The sequence below is a fragment of the Photinus pyralis genome, unplaced genomic scaffold, assembly GCF_008802855.1.
Source record: "Photinus pyralis isolate 1611_PpyrPB1 unplaced genomic scaffold, Ppyr1.3 Ppyr1.4_LG7, whole genome shotgun sequence".
NCBI lineage: Eukaryota > Metazoa > Arthropoda > Insecta > Coleoptera > Lampyridae > Photinus > Photinus pyralis.
Window position 1 is genome coordinate 15,155,732 of NW_022170738.1, and position 21,112 is coordinate 15,176,843.

General features: G+C 35.2%; 3 protein-coding genes across 3 annotated transcripts; 2 read left to right on the forward strand and 1 right to left on the reverse strand.

Annotated features, from left to right (window-relative positions):
* The first annotated feature begins 1,875 nt into the window (after window positions 1-1,875).
* LOC116177479 (lipase member H-A) lies at window positions 1,876-6,147 on the forward strand. The gene is made up of 7 exons (XM_031496468.1): window positions 1,876-1,956; window positions 2,044-2,152; window positions 4,971-5,119; window positions 5,168-5,413; window positions 5,464-5,655; window positions 5,705-5,870; window positions 6,037-6,147. Exons 1-7 carry the CDS (start codon window positions 1,896-1,898, stop codon window positions 6,092-6,094), a joined length of 981 nt encoding a protein of 326 aa, XP_031352328.1. The 5' UTR covers window positions 1,876-1,895; the 3' UTR covers window positions 6,095-6,147.
* Window positions 6,148-11,162: 5,015 nt separating this feature from the next.
* Window positions 11,163-15,494, reverse strand: LOC116177430 (serine/threonine-protein kinase grp). The gene is made up of 8 exons (XM_031496404.1): window positions 15,358-15,494; window positions 15,051-15,156; window positions 14,770-14,999; window positions 13,257-13,467; window positions 12,890-13,206; window positions 11,753-11,952; window positions 11,575-11,703; window positions 11,163-11,525 (listed from the first exon to the last, which is right to left on the reverse strand). Exons 1-8 carry the CDS (start codon window positions 15,359-15,361, stop codon window positions 11,328-11,330), a joined length of 1,395 nt encoding a protein of 464 aa, XP_031352264.1. The 5' UTR covers window positions 15,362-15,494; the 3' UTR covers window positions 11,163-11,327.
* Window positions 15,495-15,612: 118 nt separating this feature from the next.
* On the forward strand, window positions 15,613-18,576 carry LOC116176755 (FACT complex subunit Ssrp1). The gene is made up of 8 exons (XM_031495516.1): window positions 15,613-15,776; window positions 15,829-16,230; window positions 16,460-16,638; window positions 16,687-16,926; window positions 16,973-17,101; window positions 17,150-17,441; window positions 17,491-17,710; window positions 17,756-18,576. Exons 1-8 carry the CDS (start codon window positions 15,723-15,725, stop codon window positions 18,502-18,504), a joined length of 2,265 nt encoding a protein of 754 aa, XP_031351376.1. The 5' UTR covers window positions 15,613-15,722; the 3' UTR covers window positions 18,505-18,576.
* The last annotated feature ends 2,536 nt before the right edge of the window (window positions 18,577-21,112 follow it).

Genomic DNA, 21,112 nt, shown 5'->3' on the forward strand with positions numbered 1-21,112 from the left:
AGTTTCCTTTCAGTTAAACACAAAACGATTTTGCGTATTTAGTCTGTATCCAAGGAGTCTATTTGTTTCATTGTAACAAAAGATTATTTTCTAGAATTGTTAAGGACAGGAAAATTTTATCTCATTTTTGTTATCAATTCATTTTGTTAATTCATTTATGTGACAGTTTTGATTTGATTTATTGGGTATTTCGTTTATTTTTATAAAAGATTGATATCTAGTGATAAGGATGCCTTTTAATCGTAAAAAAAAAGCTGTTTGCTCTTGTACTTTAGATAAGATTTTAGATAAGATAATAAAAAGTTGTCGTCCACGTTGAAAAAACGACGAACTCTCTTCTGCACAGATTTATTATAAAAAATTACGAACTCGTTTTTTTCTCCAGTATTTAAAGAAACACCACTTCCATCATAAGAATAATTCCCTTTTCAGAGTGTTCAAATCAACAGCCAATCACAATTAGACTTAATAACTCCAGCTTCGAAGGAACGGGTCTCCACTTACTCCGAACTAGCACGCACATCGTCACACCTGCACCTCCGTTACCTCGTAACAGCGATAAAAACACGTGCGTTAGTAAAATTTTGTCTGATAATAAAACTTCTTATCGCAAACGACCAAATGTCTTACTTTTAACACGCATTTCACGTTTTACCATTAAATAAACGATTTACAAAAGCGATAATTACGCAATTACAAAACTATTCCCAAAGGAAAAAACAACAGTATAGTAACAGTATAGACGTACCGGTGCCTGTTGCACAAAAAGTTTGTTAACCATTTCAATGCCGTAAGAAGTTTCGTAATCAAACGCCTTGAATATGTCATAGAACACCTCAATTGAGGCTTCTTTTTTTTCACTTGACTGCAGTATTGTGTCTAAGAAATATCGTTATTCAATTATCTTTTAATTCTCACTGGAATCCATCACTTAGTTGTTGATGACAAGCTCTATGCGGAATCGTGCGTTTGAATATCCCACAAGAACTGATTCCCTATAGTTTACAGCCACCTTGACCCCCAATGGGAATGCCTTTACTCTAACGCTGAATTGCGTTGAAATTGTTCTACCCCACGTGAAAACATGCTTACTGATTAACGCTCAGGGTGCAGAGTATCATTAGCGTAGGGGGTGTCACTTTCCTATGTTTAGTGCATTTTTTCCAAAAATTACTACCAATGGCTACTAGACTGGTGTCTTTGTCGTCAACTTGCAAACCATCCAATTAGTAGGTACTTCGCTCCAAATGCCTATTGAATTGAAATTACAGCAGGAAACCAATAAAGTAGGTTAATTAAAAGATTATTTTGACTTGATCTAAACTGGCGCGCTTCCAAACTTTACTTTTAAGGATGGGCCAATTAAATTAGCGTATTGTACCTACTAAAGTAGGATTTTCACCTCACCGCATTAACTATTAATTCCACAAAGTTAGCCTTAATCCAAAACGTACACAGTTGAAATTGTTGTTCTCTTCGAGAACGCAGCACAAACGTCTAGAAGTAATACACACAACGTGACTAAACTAGAAAAATATATACAAAGCTTAGGTGTTTATTATTCCACACATGATGGTATTTTTTGCATTGCCCCTTTTTCGTTTAATGTGTATCCTTTCTCCAGAAAACAATATATCATACTGAACGGACAAATGCATCGCATTTTTTGTTGTTTTTGTTCCGAAATCATCTTGTAAGGCTTCCTTCACCATTTCACCTAACCGAATTTGTCTCTATCGGGTGCTCTCATTGCACATGCCAGTGAAAGATTCCAACGCAAAAAGGCGAAACGAATCACAAATTTCACAAAAAGTTCGTAACGGTTTCATATGTACCGCAATTCAGTTCAGTCAATTCTCCTTAGTTGCTCAACAATTGCAGACGCGTTTGCGAAAATGATTTTTAAACTTTTTAACTTCTTTTTGTTGTACCGCGTTTCCGGCGCACTCTTCGACGGTACGTACAATATACTTCAGAAACAGCATATTTAATTTTATTTTTCTTAACCGATATCGTTAAGGAATTTCATTGCTTTTCTTGCAGCATCATGGGAAGGAATGGGAAATATGTTCGATATTAAATATTGGAGCTGCCTTTTAAAGAAGAGCTACTCGTGTCCAGATAACGATATTAAATTTTATCTATATACAGCGTAAGTGTATCTAAAAACTATAATTTTTCAATTTTTAATTACCGAACTCTTATATTGTTATATTCAATTTATTTAAATTATAAATTGAGCAGAAATTATCTTATTGTAGAGCGCTGGGAATTTCAAACCAATTTACTATTAAAAATTCGAAATACCTTACTTTTTAACAATGGCATTAATTAGAATACTGTTTCTTTGCAATTAATGAAGTAGTTATTGTTTTGAATAGGAATGCAATACTTAATTTGAGGAAATTTCGGTATCATTTTATAAAATAACGAATAAGGTATGGCAGTCACGGATTGTTGCTCTAGAACACCATCATTCAGTTAGTGAACATTTTCCGTATTATAAATGTGTTCATTTTTAGGGGTGTATTTTTATAGAAGGAATGATCTTCTAATTTCAAGAGAATTGATTGATGAAGGTTACCGTGGTTATAGCACAAAATTTTATTTTATAGTACTCGCAGATAACTGAAAAGAATGAAACAATTTTAGTAATATAATGTAATAAACAGCTTAATTTGTCATCTGACTGTCAGAGACGTCTTTGTTTTAAATTGTATTGACGGCAAATGGTATCGTTTTACGTGTTAGAAAGAGGTAATATAAGGTTTCATACCTGACGCTGCGAGTTGGGTTCCTCTGACAAGGAGATAAGTAAATTTCTGCTGCCTCGGCATGTATTGTAGACCACCTTCGATTTGAAGAGTTAATTTAAATTAAAGAGTATCTCCGCCATTGCTTTTCGTCGTCAAATAGACGTTTTAAGTCAGTTTAGTGTAGAAAGAGGGAGGATAAGCATTGCAGAAAATTTATTGATCCGCGTCTGGTCAGTGAATTAGAGCCCCAATAATTAAATCCCACGTTCGCGATTAACCGAGCTTCAAAGAGAAGATTTAGGTCCACGCGACAACCTAGTGTCCATAATATCCTATAGTTTTTTGGATGGTTAGCATTTTTCCCAACTAGAAAAGTTTACGAGTTACCATTTGGATTGTTATAACGATAGTGCGTTTGAGTTTTTCACTACCCTTAGTGCAAGTGGGCGTGTAAAATTTGTGCACGTTTGCTAGCAGAAAAAGTGCCTTTTCTATACGGATAAAACGAGATAGAAAATTACGCGAAGAAACAATTACGTCTTTCCGTGTCGAGTACAAATACCTCGTAATCATATCGTGCTTTTATAGAAATCGACAAACGTTCGTAGTAATAACCATCGTGAAGTCAGCGAATTCCAATAACATTTCAGGCGCTCCGTAGTGCCACAAAGTATAGAAAACCTTGTTTTTAATACCCTGCATAAAGTGAAGGAGAAAATTGTTAGCAAAGTTAAAAAAGTTACGTTTATTTTGTACCACTAATATCATAATTCATCAAGGCGAAAAGTTGGCGAAAGGAATTTCCAACGCATTAAACCGATAAGTCAAGAAAAAACATAAGCGAGTAACAGTACTCGTCTCTCATTTTCAAACCCCAAAATTGTGTACTGACCAATACCAACAACAATGTTGGTGTTGATGTAATGTCATTCATAAATTTTTTGACGCTCGGCCTGAAGATGACCTTTAGTGGTCGAAATCGTTAGCCTTAGCAAACAAATTTTAATAAACGTGTCAAAAAATAACGTCTACTTCCTCTAGAATTTTATATCTCACATGGTACATATCCGGCATCTGCTATAAACAAAAATCCTAATAATGACTTAAAACTTCTCAATTGGAGACTCGGTGACCTCTATCAACTTCCTAAAATTCTAAAGAATTTACTACATAACTTTTGATTAACGCCTGAAATAAATCGTGGGAACCAATTAAAAAAAACTGACATGAAAACTCTATCCGGGCCGCGCAATTGATTCGAATAAACACACATTAAATTGATTGACAATGACAAACATTTATTCTGAAACACATGAAACAATTAAAATAAAATCCCCGGAAGAAAGAAAAGCTTACAAAGCTTGTTTAGACATAATGCCTCGCACACAGGCGGTTGACAATTAAAATTAAAAATCCTTCCAGCAATGTCTAAAATATTGGAAAGAATCGTACACCAACAAATCGACACTTTTGCAAAAAGTAACCATCTCTACTACCTAAAATAGTCAGGTTTTCGTAAGCACCACATCACTGTTACTGCTCTATTGTGTTTATTGCATTGAATGAAAGGAGAGTACGATAACGACAAAGTTACTATAGTGTGTGGATTAGACTTTTCGAAGGCTTTTGATACTGTCAGTCGCTCTAGATTAATTCACAAGCTTGAGACACTAGGTCTTTCTAAACACTATAACCTGGTTGAAAAATTATCTAACCGATAGATGGCAAAGGATGAAAATCTCTATGATAAAACGAAATTATTGAGAGAGTGCAGAGAAGAAAATACAATGGCCAATGACCGCTTGCATAGTATAGGATGATTATGGTTACATTTAGTAGTCATCATAGATGTTGATGTGTACACGGAAAAAACAAACAACTCATTTGGTTCAATGGAGACCAAATGAGAGAGAAAAGAGTAATTCTCTTGCCTGCCGTTGGTTAGTCGCCTCTTACGACACGCAGTGCCCCTGCGGTAGGAAAATTCTACTACCCCTTCCTACAGGGGGGCGAAATAGACTTTGAAAGTTTGAAATTAAAATTCAAAAAGGATTATGGAACATTTATACCGCATTTTATCCCAAATTGCTCAGGGACCAGAATTATGCAAGATCACAAAAAAAGAATCAAGTACAATTGAAGTTCTAAATGTCAATTAGGACTTGATTTACTTTACAGCGATTCACTTTTTTTTTAAAACTGTACAAATTTTAGAGAAGAACCGAGTATCCAAAAACGCATCGATGTACGAAGCAACATCGCACTAAACGCAGCAGGTTGGGATCAAACCAAAAACAACGCGATTATAATCCACGGCTTCAATGGCACCCATAAATCCAACCCGTTGAAGCTGTTGCGGAAAGGTGAAACCCGAATTTCCAAACTTTCAACACACTTTTCAACTATTGTAGCTTATCTCGATCGAGGAGATCATAATGTTTTCATGGTGGAATGGCACGATCTCGGCCGCTTCCCTTGTTATCTATCCGCATTGTCAAATTTGAAACTGGTATCGCAGTGCAGTGCGCAGTTATACGCTTACATTATGAACTGGGGAGGTATGGCCGTGAAAACTGTGTGTGTTGGACATTCGTTGGGGGCGCATATTTGCGGTATGATGAGTAACTATCTCGACGTGAAGCAGTTCAAGATTGTAGGTACGTTTCGTGCGAACACAATCGAGTTTTTCAATAAATCTTTGTTCAAGGGTTGGATCCAGCAAGACCTCTCATTAACCAGTTTTCTGACACAACCTTCAGACTATCGCGCGAAGATGCGTACAACGTGCAAGTGGTGCACACAAACGCCGGTCTTTTGGGGGAAGAAGGAGCTAGTGGACACGTGAATTTTTGTATTAATGGAGGAATGCTCCAACCGGGTTGCAAAGGAAATGCTATACGTAACTATATACATCACTTTCTAAAGTTTGTCAGTACCGTATTCAATAGGGCGTTCAAGATGTAGCCATTTTCAAAGCGTTTGCTACTTTGCTCAAGCGGTGATAGACAATCGAATGTTTTATGGAAAGCCATGTACTTTATCCTGCCCTAAGAGGCAATCTTGGGGATTACTACCAGGAAAAGAAGTTGCGATGGGCCTTACGACGCCATTGTAGTAGGTATTCCTTCAGATTCTAGGTAATTTTCTTCTTGTCCTAGTAATTTTTTTTGGAAAATCTAGATGCTCACTGATTTTGCGTTGTCTATAATTCAGTATTTTAAATGGCAGCGTTATTTGTGGAAACATAATCGTTATAGAAGTACTTATCTGTTTTTTTCAGCGCACGAGGACAGTACTGCGTACAAATTGACCACGACAATGATTGTGTTTTCCAATAAATTAATTTGGCGCAAAGACAACGGGTGTTTCTTTCATATTCATTCTGGGTCACCCCTACAAGTAAATGCGTTTTAATTCAGGTTTTTATTCAGGTTAAAATTAAAAAAGTTATTAGTTCAAAATGCAATCTATAAAATCGACGAATTCGTAAACATCTGCAAATAAATTTATTTACTTTTTAATTTAAACTTTGTAAATTGCAACTATGTACCTACCTAATCTTATTCTTTTACTGTCTTGACTAGCCCTTACACAATGTTAATCCATTGTCAAAAGGTAACAATAAAATTGAATTGAATTGAATTGAAATTGAATTCCTTTTTGAAGTTTGGCCACTTTAGTTCTATCAAGTTCTATATACTGTGGAGTGGATAGTGGATGTCATAGATTTGTTTGTAATGCCCAATTTGTGAGAATTTAAATTCTGAATAAAATTATGATTATCTTTCCATGTAGGTATCAATTTTTTCACAATCAAAATGAGAAATATCCATATTGTATATCGATTAAGAAGTACAATGACCAATGACCATATCGTTACAAATTCATCTTGAAGCAAGCCTTACCAATCTGACATCTGACGTACCTAACTGCAATAGGTAGGTACTTTTATGTACAAGTAAGTGCAGGAAACTTTTCATTATTAGTTGTCGCCTTTACTGTCGAGAGAAAATCGATATATACATTACCTACTTCTGGATGGTTCATATTTGCCTAATAGAAAAATGAGAAATTTTCTTGTAGTTGGCAGAAAATGTTGTGTGTGATGAAGTGAGGAGTTATGCGTGCGTACATATCTCTCTGTTGTTTAGGTATTATATATTACATTTTAATTAGGAACGAATTGTAAGCAAGTACATAAAAACCTCCATTCCATCGTCCTATAAGTTTGGGAAAATTCGGGAAATTTTTGGAACTTAGCTCCCGATTCAAACATTTTTAAGTTTCAACTTGCCTATAGAAAAAAATTTTTGTTCCCGCGGTCCCCTCCGCAAACAACTTAATAAAGCTAAAAGCATTGTTATTTGTTACTTATACCTACCTAAGTTATACCATTGAATAATAAGATTCTTTATTCAATGGTTTTTATGGTTATACCATTCATTTATTTATTGGTTATACCAAGTAGGCTCTGGTTATACTAATAATTAGCAAAAAAAATACTGCATGGAGAAGAAAAGGATATGTTAGTCATAGGGGATTTGTATGGAAATTTAAAACAACCGCATTTTCCATTCTGAGGAAACTTACAGCTTACTCCGACTCTGACACGAAGCATCTGGCTTTAATTCACCACTATCTACTATTTAGTGTTGTGTTATCATTGTTTATTCACTATTATCATTATTGATTTAAATGAATAAACAAAGCTATTATTTTTGAGTTCACTAAATCCGTTACTTATTTGCTACCATTAGGTACTACATACGTGCAGAAAACTTCACAGCAACTATTATTTTAATAAATTTTCATTTTATAGAGGTCAGTACAATAACAAAATGAGAGAAATTCTATAAAGTATAAACTATTAACTTTCTCTTACTCATGATCTCCTAATATCACGGTGAGCGATTTTCTTGTAGTTAACAGAAAAGATTTCATTTCACATATTTTACGACATTCTTTATGAAAAAGCACAGCTAGCTCGTTTAAGGGCTTTATTTGCCTAAACGAAAATAAGGTAACTTACTGAATTTGGGTGATTTGGACTTTCTGTTCGTCAGTCTGTCAGTGTTGGTCGCTCGTTGTCTATATTGCTTTGAATTTTGAAACAGTTTATTAGTTATTATAAATATGGTTTCCTTATACGAGGTTTTGAAAATGTTATCTATTTGCCACAATTGAATTTTTCATTTGCAATCTATTTGGAATTTTCAGTTCCCGTCCATTTTTTTGTGTAGAAACAGGCACGGCGCCGTCGTCTTGCGTGAAGCAACAATTTTCGAAAACATTCTATATTGTTTATCGCTACTAAAAACAAATATAAACAATATAAACTGATCCGTGACTATATTACATCCGGACAGTTCATGTTCTCCTACTAGCAGAATGAGAAATTTTCTTGTGACTGGCAGAAAGTGTTGCATGAGTGAGTAATAAAGTAATCAGTGTAGTATCATTTATTTATCTTTAGTAATTTCGGCTATTATCAAGTTTAATTAGATACGAATTCATTTTTTCAAAAACCTAAATGGAGCACCTAAGAACCTGCGCCTTTCAATGAGTTTGGGTTATTGAGAAGAAACAAAAATCAGTGTGTATGATCTTTGGAAGAAAATTAAAGGAGATACAAATGCTGACACTATTATAATAATAACGATCAATGTAACAGGTATGATAGGTACTTATTTGAAATATTTAGTTGAAATAGCTAGAGGTACCTATTTTCTATTTGGTATTTTAAATAGAAATACCAAACCTATTTAGTATCTTGTATTTAAAATAAATTAGCATTTCTTATTTTGTATTTTCTATTTTAAATAGATTTTGAAAAGTATTTTACCCAGCTCTGCTATATAGATAAATACAATGGTTCTATCCTGTAACACAGATTACCATACGGTCTACACTAATCTGCGCCTGTATTTACGTATGCATCTATTAATAATTAGCAAAAAATAATAAAGGGAGAAATGTATTTCATCTTAATATATTCAAATTTCTGATGGATCGTACCGTTGAGTGAAGGATCGTACGTACAGTTCCGGCATCTGGCTTTAGTTCATTGAATTGTCCACTAATTTATTGCGTGCGGAACACTATTATTTTAATTGTCATTTTCATAACACAGAGGTCGCCATATCACGATTTGAGAGAAATGCAACTTTCTCCCCTTCATATTCTCCTAATATCCCAATGAGCGATTTTCTTGTAGTTGACTGAAAGTTGCGATTTGACTGAGTATCAGAGCTGAGCAGAATACTTTCAAAAAGTATTTGAATACTAAATAGTAAACACTTTACACAAATCAAAGGTATTTGAATACTAAATACTTTTACGTCCAGCACAAGCGAATACTAGATACAGATACATTGAAAAGTATTCAAATACTTAAAAAAAATAAGTATTCAAATACTTTAGAATGTATTCGAATACTTTCAAAAGTATTCTAATACTATACTTTTTATAGTATTCGAATACAGTAAAAAGTATTCAAATACTTGTCACTCAAATACATTAAAAATTTAAAATAGTATACTAGATAAAAGGCTTAATACTACTAAAAAAATCAAGTTATACTTTGTATGGGGTTAGCTTTTTTTATATTTCTATTGTTATATACAAATTTAAGGGGAGTAAAAGCGTATTATTATTATTATATTCTTATATAAAAGGTACCTGCCTTTTTTTAGGCCGGAAAAAAAATTGTCTGAGATCGAGATCGATCGAGAGTCCATAATTTCAAACAGTTTGAAGATTGGGCTACTAGATCAAAAGTTACAGCTCTTTGAATTTTTTTTCGAAGTTTGTTTTTTGTCCATAACTTTTTATTGAGAGGTCTAATCGAAAACGTACGAATTGTTTTGGATTCTACGCACCAAAATTAATAAGAAAAAGTGTTTTCCCGAGAAATTTTGGTGTAGTCGATTTTTGGTAAAAAAGGAAGGTTATACACTGTCTTCTTTTGAGGCCCGCAAAAAAATTGTCTCATATCGACCCGGAAAAAAAATTTTCTTATAGAATGTGGCCTGTAGAATCCATAATTTCAAACAGTTCCAAGATTATGGGCTACTATTTCAAAAGTTACAGCCCTTTGAGTTTTCTTTCGAAATTGGTTTCTAGTCTATAACTTTTGATTGAGAAGTCTGATCGAAAAAGTACGAATTGTTTTGGATTCTACGCACCAAAATTAATAAGAAAAAGTGTTTTCTACCAAAACTGTTTTTACGCATATTTCGTATATGACAAAGCACACAGCTAGCTCTTTTTTTTTGGTAGTTTCGGTAAAAAATAATCATATTTGTTATATTAAATTTAAAATGTTAATTAACATTTTTTTATTAGGTAGTTGTTTGGTTATTGACTTACTCCCTTGTCTACGCGTCATCTAAGATTTATATGGTCGACACAATCATCAGGGGACCTTCAACAACACAATCCCGAAAAGGAGGCGAAGAGTGCACTTTCAAATTTGTTTTTTTCGATTTTAATAGCTCTTATGGAAATGTCGTGCCTTAACGAGAATACAAACATGAAATAATTTTTAATTTCTGATCGAATGACATCAGCACCAAGTGGTGTAGTTCCGGACCCTTTGTGACTCTGTGACAGACAGACAGACATCAAGAGCGCAAAAGTGCCTATTTAGGAGTAAGTACCTATAGCTAATAGCTCTCAGCACTGAGACCACTTGGAACACTGGATTTTTTATTTAATAAGATTTGGCAATGGCAGTAAACGAAAATAGTGTATTTAAATTTTAAACTTATTACGGTGCTTTGAATTTTTTTCAATTTTTCAGATAAGCACTTACAAACGGACATAATTAATTTCTAGTGCCGTGAAAAATGAAAGTTTCATTACATTTTTTTTTGTAAAACCCAGCGTCGTAATTCCTCCTTCAAAAACTCAAAAATTATTTTTTTTGTGTATCAAAAAATATAATAATAAAAAAATCTTTGCTTCAGTGAACATTTATTTTGAAATTTTTCTTAAGCAGCATGATAATTGTTGTGTAAATTAGGAGGGCTAAATAGTTAGATTTGTCCATATCTTTAAAATGGTAACGTAAACGTTATCATATTTATAACCAGGAATAGGAATGTTTAGGGCTAATGTTATAGTAGATGGTGGAGGGATTTTATAAATGTTTTGCTTTCAAAAATCGATGGGGTAATTATCAAAAAATGTTTTTTTGACATTTTTGTTCAATTGCTAGTCGCTACTTTGTCATTCAAAAAAATAATTGCAAATACAAATGTTTTCGACGGCGGAAAGATAGTTTGAGCATATTCAGTTTTATTATAAATCTTCTGGAGAAAATTAAGTGATTGCAAGCGATCGATATTTGAGCAACCTTAACGAGAACGAAGAGGACTGATGGGGTAGTAGAAAAATAAGTCTAAGGTCATTTCAAACATATATATTTATTAAATGTAGAACACATCTTTGTAACACTGAACCATAAATACTCAATCAAAATTTATTAACAACAACGGTAACACACAACCACAGTAAAAAACCTGAAATTTACTTAATAAAACTGCTTTTGGTAAAAAGGAACTTTTACAATTACTTTCCTTTAACATCGGCTGCAGGTTTTAAAATAATTTCCACCAGATCACGTTTTATCTGCAAAAACCTTCTTTTAAATTCCAATCCGCAGCCTCTTGATAACCGAAAATCTAACAAAATCTTCCCATTCATATCAATAACGTTGGCTTTGAATACTAACTGCGCTTTTCTACGGTCGGTTGTGGAAATCGTGACCTAAAAGTATTAAGTGCAACCATTTCCAATGTACTATTGTAACGTATACCCCTCCTTCATCCATGGTCCACTTGTAGAGGAGAGCATCCAACAGCACCCCTATCCTCTGCACGGTTTCCTCGCAGTTGGTTTTGACAAAGAACCTCGTCATGCGCTTAATTAAATGTGGAAAATCGTTCTAAACAAACTTGTGTTTTAATTGCAATTCAAAAACCGTAATAGCAAACCTTTTTGTGAGTTTGGGTGAGCTGTATTTGGGAGCTAATGAGCAGATCGTCGTTTTGAGTGGGCTGCGAGAAGTAGTGGTGCTCGTTCACTTTAAGCAATTCTGCAATATTCGCGGGGTTTACGCGTGACGTATTGCAAGGCATTGGTTGGGATAATGCCATACAGGGGTAGTCTCCGTTTGCGGATTGAAGTTGTGGATCTTAAATGGAAGTAGACTGCATTATAGATAGCTTCAAAAATAAATAATTTTGAATCTTGCTAATGTTTCCAGTACAAGTTTGTGTAGGAAAACATAAAATGAACTAAGAGATGGGTGAAAGATTCGGAGATTTCAAGGGGTTTCAGCATAGAAAAAAACACACAAGCAGAAGTCGAGGATAATGTTATTTAACGTTTCGTACTAAATGGAATTTTTGACAAGATGGGGAGAGTTGTTATGGAAATTACCATGTTGTAGGTACTATGGAAGTTTTATTCTAATAAAGCGGCTTTGATTGTTGTATATCTATCGCTCTGCAATAATTGAGGTAGGTATGGTAAATGCTTTGTTCCGGGTTTTGAAAATACGACCAAATGAAAAGTTATATTTAAATGTGGTGGTAATTTTTGTGGAGGAGCTTAATGATTTCTGTTAGTAAACAGACTTTAACTTAAAGTTTTAATTTATTAATCGAATAGGTACGCCGGTCGGAGCATGCCATTTAAAATTATACCGCCGACTTCCGGTCTAAGCAGAAGTGCCGCCATCTTTTTTAAACTTATCGAAAGTCCCATGTTACATATAACATACTGCCAAAGTTCTTCAACGTAAAAGAACAATAAAATCCAAGTTAGCTTCTCGAACTTGTGTAACAAGTTACACAGTTCAACCGTAGTTCAAAACCTGTTCTTTCAGATTTCTACTTGTGTGTTTTTCAATGTTCCCAGAATAACAAAATAGTGCGGAAAGATCACAAACTTAGTTACCCACAATCAAATCCACATCCAGCATGTGTTGAGTAATTTCCAAAATTCGTGCTTTGGTAATCTAGCTTTATGATATCGAAATACACCACACCGCTAAATTGCCAAAGTAAGAACATCGAAAGTGAGCTCTTCAATGGAACCCTGTAATTCAATAGGAACGAAGAACAAACCTTTCGCCACAAATTTCTTTGTCAGCCAAGGATGCCGTAAAATGAGTTCTGTCGAAAGTCGTTTCTTAGGATTGAGTGACAGTATTTTTCTAACCAAACTGAGGAGTGTATTTTCAATTTTACTCCATGGTGTTATGAGTAAATACTGGTCGTTAATCCAATGTCCGTACTCGATGCAGTCCATAGTTGGCTGATCCCACGGGAGTTCTCCGGCTACCATTGCAACCAATACAATTCCACAAGACCAGATGTCCGCTTCTACTGCACTGTACGGATTAAGTAAAACTTCAGGGGCAATGTATGGCAATGTTCCGCATCTACAAGACAGATCTTTAATACGTTACAATCGCATTGACTACTACGCAACTTTTTATCCAGCAACCGTTCTTTTCCTCTCAAACGGAAAACCGTAGCCATACCAAAGTCGCTTATTTTCAGGTTACCATTGATATCAAGTAGTAAGTTCTCCGGTTTGATATCACGATGCGTGATTCCTCTCTGATGCAAGTAGCTCAAACCGTTTAATAACTGCTGAAAGTATTTTTGAGCCTCGTCAATCGGCATCCCCACATCAGGCTCTAAACATAGAAAATGTTCAGATTGATCAAAGGTCGAGGTGGAAACCGCCTCAAGGAAACCGCAATAGAATTTTGGTGCAGATTAGAGCAAAAACTGTTATGCACATTTTAAACCTCGCTCGCTCGCAAATGGATTCATTCTTTTTGTAATCAAAGGCCCCTGCAGTGAACGAGATTAAGACGTTAGAGACTACATTTGAAGTCAATACGGCGCCAAAAATACACCTGTATCATTTATTCTTGGGTATCGAGCAATCAAGTTTTATCTTTTTCCCAAGAAAATTGATACATAAATAAGGATTTAGGCGGATTTGGGAAATAAAGTGATGGATGCTAAAGTTAATTGTTAATTTTTGATCTAGAACACACAAGCTTTCATATAGAGAAACCTGAAGTCGGTTCCCAAAAAAATCGTTTCATAAATATTTTGAAATTTTTTGCCAAAAATATGTTGGTCATTAAAAACACACATGAATCATGTCTTGGACATCGAGCAATGGAGTTTGGGATTTTTTCCAAAAAAAGTGTTTTACTAGATAACTAAAAAACTTTCGCGGGCATACGTCCAACCATTCCCCAATGTTTCATCGCAATCAAATGAACGATTTAGATAGGCATACAAGACAGGCAGACAGACATTCATTTTTATCTATATAGATAATAGCCGACCCAACAATGAAAGGGTGCACCCCTAACAGGGGGTGCGAAAAAAAATTCTGATTTTGATGAAATTTGGTATCTGGGGGGAACATGAAAATCACGAATCTGAAATAAGTTTTTGAGTATTAGAAGGAAAAAAAATCCACTGCAATTCTGGGTGGACAACGAAAATGGTATAAGAATTTGTTGTGGTACTGATCGGTCCTAATTATTGTTAATTAAATACTCATAGTTACATATATTAATTATTTAATACATATCAGTAACACTAATAATCTGCCGAAATATGGCATCAAAACATGTTTGTGAGTAATGTAGTCAAACATATAGATAAAAACTGGGATCTCCTGTACACGACACTACTTCTCTAGGAGGAGTTGGTCTTTTTTCAACCCAAATCCAGTCCCTTGGGCATTTGTTGTTATATTAATTGAGCGAAAGGTTTAAAATTAAAACTGATAACCAGGGAGTTTATAAATTATGGGTCCCTGTACTTAACCATAGAGGAAATACAATCTATGACCAAATCATGCACAACACTGATGTATTAGAGAAAAATTACTACAAAATTCAATGTGGAATGAGTGTATACCTATGCAATTTTTAGAGTGCGGTTTCCCCCTCATCAACAAAACCTCTTACCAATTCGGTTGAACAGTTCCCCACCGGCAGCAAATTCCAAGTAAATAATTTCGTAACGTGCATCGCCTACACATCGACTGCCATACATTTTGATGATATTCTCGTGATCTAAAATACTGTGGATGCGTACCTCTCGACGGACATTTTGAGCGGCATCCTTATGTTTTTTCAGGTCGATTATTTTTGCGGCCAGGGTCTCCTTCGAGTGGCGATGCATTAATAACTTCACCCTTAATGATTATCATTAGACAAAAATTGCTCCGGTTTTTAGTTATACTTACTCCCCATAAGCTCCCTCGCCGAGCGTCTGAAGACACATCCAACTGCCGGCAAAATCTTGGCAGTTGGAAATATCTAATATCACATCTTCATCTGGTAAATCCCGAGCTGTAAATTAGAAACAGTAGTCTTTAGTGGTCGTAAATTCAACATAATGCAGGAAAAACGCTTGACCATTACTTGACAATATTGTTATTGATCACTTCTTGGGTATTCAAGGAGGAATATGAGATTTTCAAATGTTAGCAATACTACAGGATCTTTGATTTTAGCGTAAATATTTATAGCTTCTATTTCTTAAACACTTACACATGGTATTCAACACTTTGAAGATCGTTTTATGTAATTTATAACTCTAAAGAACACTTTGTGGCGGAATTTAGTTAAAAAATTGATTACAAAAATAGTTAGGTTAGTTACGAATCTGTTTACCGCTCAAATTTAGGGTTTTTACCTTATGAATTTGTTTTGGCAAACCTGGGCTCGTGAAGTCGCCGCACGTAGGCTATTTGCATCTCGCTTGTTTTTGTATGTCTGAGAGAGAACGCACAACCTACAAAACTCAGTTTGGTAACAACTTAACCTTACTTTCCAATGGCATTTGTTGCTGACCATTGTTGTGGAATATTACCTTTTAAATAGTTTAATTGCGGCGAATATCAACATTATCAACCATGGTGGACTTTTTAGAATACTCGGACATCACGGCGGAAATAAAGGGTTGCATGGTAAGCCCTTCCACTTGTCTTTAACCACCCTTACAAGCCTAACACATTTTAGATTCCTGGCAAAATTAAAATGACCGATCAGGCAATTATATTTAAAAACAGCAAGACGGGCAAGGTGGAGCAGTTTCCCGGGTCCGAAATTGACATTGTAAATTTTCAAAATTTCGTCGGGAACTGGGGGCTTCGGATTTTTCTCAAGAACGGCGCGTTGCATCGCTTCGTCGGATTTAAGGAGGGCGAAAAGGAGAAGATCGCGAAGTTTTTCACGGCGTCGTATAAGAAGGAGACATTGGAAAAGGAGTTGAGTTTGAAGGGGTGGAATTGGGGTACTGCCAAGTTTAATGGGTCTGTTCTCGGTTTTGACATCGGGGAGAAGACTGTGTTTGAGATACCGTTAAATCACGTGTCGCAGTGTGTGACGGGCAAAAATGAAGTCACGCTAGAATTTCACCAGGTAGGTTGAGAGGGCGTAGAAAAGTGTCCTCCCCTTTTTAAAGTTCATAGTTCTTTAGTTCATGTCTTCCACTTCAGAATTATTTGAAATTTTTTTTTTCATTGTCATCTTTACTTTTAATTATTTCCTTTATTTCACTTTCACATGGTGAAAGATACTAGGAATATGGGGAAATCTAAGTTGTATTATATGGATATGTTGGTATGATAAAGTCGAGACTAATTTTTAGAATGACGATGCACCAGTAAGTTTAATGGAAATGAGATTTTATATACCCGCCAGTGAACTAGCCGGTGATGTCGACCCAGTGGATGCGTTCCAAAAGCAGGTGATGAAGAAAGCGAGCGTTATCAGTGTTTCCGGTGATGCAATTGCAATATTTAGAGAAATTCACTGTCTCACGCCTCGGTTGGTCGACCTTTTTGTAAACTACGTTTTTTAATGATTTCGTTTCAGTGGTCGTTACGATATTAAAATATTTCAAACGTTTTTCCAACTGCACGGTAAAACATTCGATTACAAAATTCCAATGTCGACCGTATTACGTCTGTTTCTCCTACCCCATAAGGATATTCGACAAATGTTCTTCGTTATTAGTTTAGATCCCCCAATTAAACAAGGTCAAACACGCTACCACTTTTTAGTGCTTCTTTTTGGTGCAGATGAGCGCACTTCTATCGAATTACCGTTTACAGAGTAAGTGTTAGATTCATGTTATCCTTGTTTAATTTTACTCTCGCAGAGAGGAGTTGAAAGAGAAATATGAAAATAAGCTGGAAAAAGAATTAGAAGGACCTACTTATGAGGTTTTAGGAAAAGTTATGAAAAACATTTTAAACCGGAAACTCACAGGTCCTGGCAACTTCATAGGGTAAGTAACTAGCACTAACTAAAACCAGTCAGTTACTGTTGATTGTAGTCATTCAGGCACCCCTGCAGTGGGTTGTTCATTTAAGGCAGCAGCCGGTTACCTTTACCCTCTGGAGCGAGGCTTTATATATGTTCATAAACCTCCATTACACATTCGATTTGAGGAAATTGCATCAGTCAATTTTGCACGTGGTGGTGGTAGCACTCGTTCTTTTGATTTCGAAATTGAGCTCAAATCTGGAACAGTACACACCTTCAGCAGTATCGAAAAGGAAGAGTATGGAAAACTCTTTGACTTCATTACCGCAAAGAAATTACATGTTAAAAATAGGGGTCAAAAGGTAAGTCAAATCCACTTTATAATGAACGAGTTAATAGTTTGTATTCAAGGATAAAACGAACTATAAGGATGACTTTGGAGATTCTGACACGGAGGCCGCACCTGATGCCTACCTTGAACGGGTCAAGGCCGAAGCCCAGGAGCGCGGAGCCGACGAATCTTCTGATGGAAGTAGTACGGATGAAGATTTCAGTCCTGGAAGACAAGCGGAGAGTGACGTAGCAGAAGAATTCGACAGTAATCCTTCGACTACTTCCGATGAAGAATCAGGTACAGCCACCACAATGTTAATTTAATTACTTACTGTCATTTTAGGTAGCGACAAGGAGAAGAAAGAAAAGAAACCCAAGAAAGAGAAAAAGGAGAAGAAGGCCAAAACAGTATCCGAGAAACCCAGAAAGACTACCAAAAAAAAGAAGGAAAGGGATGGACCGAAGCGACCATCCTCCGCTTACTTCCTTTGGCTGAACGAGCATCGCGAAAAAATTAAAAGCGAAAATCCGGGAATTAAGGTGACTGAAATCGCCAAAAAGGGTGGAGAAATGTGGAAGCAACTGAAGGATAAGTCAGAATGGGAGAAAAAGGCAGCCAAAGCAAAAGAAGAGTATGAGGTGGCGTTGAAGGCTTGGAAAGCCGAGGGTGGCGGCAGTAGCTCATCTAAGGATAAAGAATCTAAAAAATCTGAAAAGGACTCGAAGAAAACGACTACCACATCACCGAAAATTAGCGGATCGTTTAAGAGCAAGGAGTATATTAGCGACGATGACAGCAGTTCGAGTGAAGATGAAAAGAAGAGTGGTAAAAAGCGTAAAGCGTCAGATAGCGAAGAGGATGCCAAAAAGAAGAAGTCAAAGGCAAAACCCAAATCGGATGATGACGACGAAGAGGAGGAAGATAGTGAAGAGGATGCTAAAAAAAAGACATCGAAAGCAAAACAAAAATCAGAAGATAGTGATGATGGTAAAAAGAAAAAATCAAAGTCGAAGAAGAAGTCTGATGATGAGGATGAGGAGGAGGAAGTTGAAAGCACGCCTGCGTCTAGTGAAGTTTCTGATAGTGATTAATTATATTGTATTAATTAGTTATAGTCTTTGTAATCCCATTATAAGTAAGAATACAATTTGTCTTATTTTGTACATCTAAATTATTTTATCATCTACTGACTTGTAGACGAATGCAAAAAAGTGGGGATTAATTCCAAAAATGACCCAATACACCCATCATTTCATATGTTGCCTTAGCGTGATGGAAACATTTGATGGAACTAAACAGATGTCAATACCCCCTCTACACTTTGTACGTTGGTAGTAAGGACTTTCAATAAAGCATCTAGTGCGCATGCCCTCGGTTAAGCTACTTTCAGCATGTAAAACGCGCTTTGTATTCTTCCACTACTCATGGTCAGAAGCAGAGAGTACAACTTTAAAAAACAAAATTTTATACACTAAAACTGGATATAAAACAATCCCAACCTTTGACACTTTTTAAAAGTAAAATCATTGTATAGTAATATACATGGTGTTTTTCTGGGAGCTTTAGTTAAACGTTTCTGGGAATGTAAAATAGGTAGGTTTTTGAAAATTTGAACTTAGGAGTTACTCTGAAGGCCGAATCGATGTAAAATATTTTCAAAATGGCCGCACTTCCGGAAACACCGGAAGTAGATAGTAACTTCGTTATTTTAAATGGCAACCCCCTATTTTTTATTGCATTTTTGGATTCTACGTGAAATTTCAGTTCTTTTGATACCCATATGTCGATATCTGCCATTTATGGTTTTTAAGTTATTTTGACTTTAAGAAAAAAAATGGCGGATGCAGATGGTACCTTGATAATGGATTACTTGAAAAAGGTTATAGTCATGGCAACCCATTTTTATCAGTGCATAGAGAATGAATAGGGCTTTCTTTTAGTGTACTTAAAAAAAAGTTAAGTTGCGTACAACCGCACCTATGGAGATCAAAATTTAAGAAACTAAAGTCTATAAACTCAGTTTTTTAAATGGAATGACCCTGTTCTTATTATTGCATGAGATAGAGAACCGAAATTGACATATTTTGATATTACATATTCCTATAGCTATCTTTAACAGTTTCTGATTTATTCCCATTTCATTGAATTGATCTAGGAATTGATGCGATTTTTTTCGCATTTTCTTTTTAGTAGTTGGCCATGATTTTATAATAATCGAATTTTAAACAAATCAAGGAATGGATTCGTTAATATCATTGATTCTAGTCTAAATAATTCATTAATAAATAATTTTTGTTAAGGATGTAGGACGGAAAATTTTTGAAAAATCTAGACAGAGTCGTTCAACTGAATTTCTTAAACAATGTATAAGTCTGGAAATTAAGAGAGGTAATGCAATATCTGTTCTAGCAACAATTCCATACCAAAAATGTTTCAACGAAGTTTTTTGTATTTTGCATTGAATTTATTTTGTTAATCTTGCATTTGCAATTCAATTCATTCTCTTAAATATTCTCTTGTAGAGCTTTGTATCACTTGTGCTTCAACGGTTTGTAGTGCATTTGGGGGTACAACATTTCCAAAATTGATACAATCTCGTTCCAGTGTTCGAATGAATGTACGGCAAGCACGTGGTGCGATTCTGTCCATTTCACCATAAATAACAATTAAATTCCAAAATAGGTGAAACCACTCCGAGTCATTTTTCGATTTTTGAAAAACTTATGTTCACCTATAACAGTAGGTGACGGATTAGTGTCACTAGATTTGTTTAAAATTCGATTGTTATAAAATCATGGCCGACTACTAAAAAGAAAATCCGAAAAAAATAGTGTGTCAATTCAATAAAATGGGAATAAGTCAGAAACTGTTAAAGATAGCTATAGGAACATGTAATATCAAAATATGCCAATTTCGATTCTCTATCTCATGCAATAGTAAGAACAAGGTCATTCCATTAAAAAAAACTGAGTTTATAGACTTTAAAGTTTCTTAAATTTGGATCTCCATAGGTGCGGTTGTACGCAACTTAACTTTTTGTTAAGTACACTAAAAGAAAGCCCTATTCATTCTCTATGCACTGTAAAAATGTGTTGCCATGACTACAACCGTTTTCAAGTAATCAATTATCAAGGTACCGTCTGCATCCGCAATTTTTTTTCTTAAAGTCAAAATAACTTAAAAACCATAAATGGCAGATATCGACATATGGGTACCAAATGCATTGAAATTTCACGTAGAATCCAAAAATGCAATAAAAAATAGGGGTTGCCATTTAAAATAACGAAGTTACTATCTACTTCCGGTGTTTCCGGAAGTGCGGCGATTTTGAAAATATTTTACATCGATTCGGCCTTCAGAGTAACTCCTAAGTTCAAATTTTCAAAAACCTACCTATTTTACTTTCCCAGAAACGTTTAACTAAAGCTCCCAAAAAAACACCCTGTATATATATATACATACAATGGTAAGTAAAATCCTCAAGATTTAAAGTCATTTATCTGTCAGACCATTGCATTGTAGAACCAATTCCTAGAATTTACAATAATTGTTGTTCTATCATATTTATAATCATTGTTGTAATTTGTAAACCTAAAATATTATATATATAAATAGCCGGCTCGTGTGGCGCAGTTCAGTTAAAGCTGGACTGTGGTGCTAGGGTCCCTGGTTCGAATCCGGGTTCGGGCATGTATATTT

Bases quoted from the DNA above. Each gene is read 5' to 3' on its own strand.
- LOC116177479 (XM_031496468.1), top strand. From the start codon at position 1,896: ATGATTTTTAAACTTTTTAACTTCTTTTTGTTGTACCGCGTTTCCGGC. The intron at 5,656-5,704 runs GTAACTATATAC...CGTATTCAATAG, and splicing joins TTGCAAAGGAAATGCTATAC to GGCGTTCAAGATGTAGCCAT. The intron at 5,871-6,036 runs GTAGGTATTCCT...TGTTTTTTTCAG, and splicing joins GGCCTTACGACGCCATTGTA to CGCACGAGGACAGTACTGCG.
- LOC116177430 (XM_031496404.1), bottom strand. The intron at 15,000-15,050 runs GTAAGTATAACT...ATAATCATTAAG, and splicing joins GGCGAGGGAGCTTATGGGGA to GGTGAAGTTATTAATGCATC. The intron at 11,704-11,752 runs GTTTGCTATTAC...AAGTTTGTTTAG, and splicing joins TCACCCAAACTCACAAAAAG to AACGATTTTCCACATTTAAT.
- LOC116176755 (XM_031495516.1), top strand. From the start codon at position 15,723: ATGGTGGACTTTTTAGAATACTCGGACATCACGGCGGAAATAAAGGGT. The intron at 15,777-15,828 runs GTAAGCCCTTCC...AACACATTTTAG, and splicing joins CGGAAATAAAGGGTTGCATG to ATTCCTGGCAAAATTAAAAT. The intron at 16,927-16,972 runs GTAAGTGTTAGA...TTACTCTCGCAG, and splicing joins ATCGAATTACCGTTTACAGA to AGAGGAGTTGAAAGAGAAAT.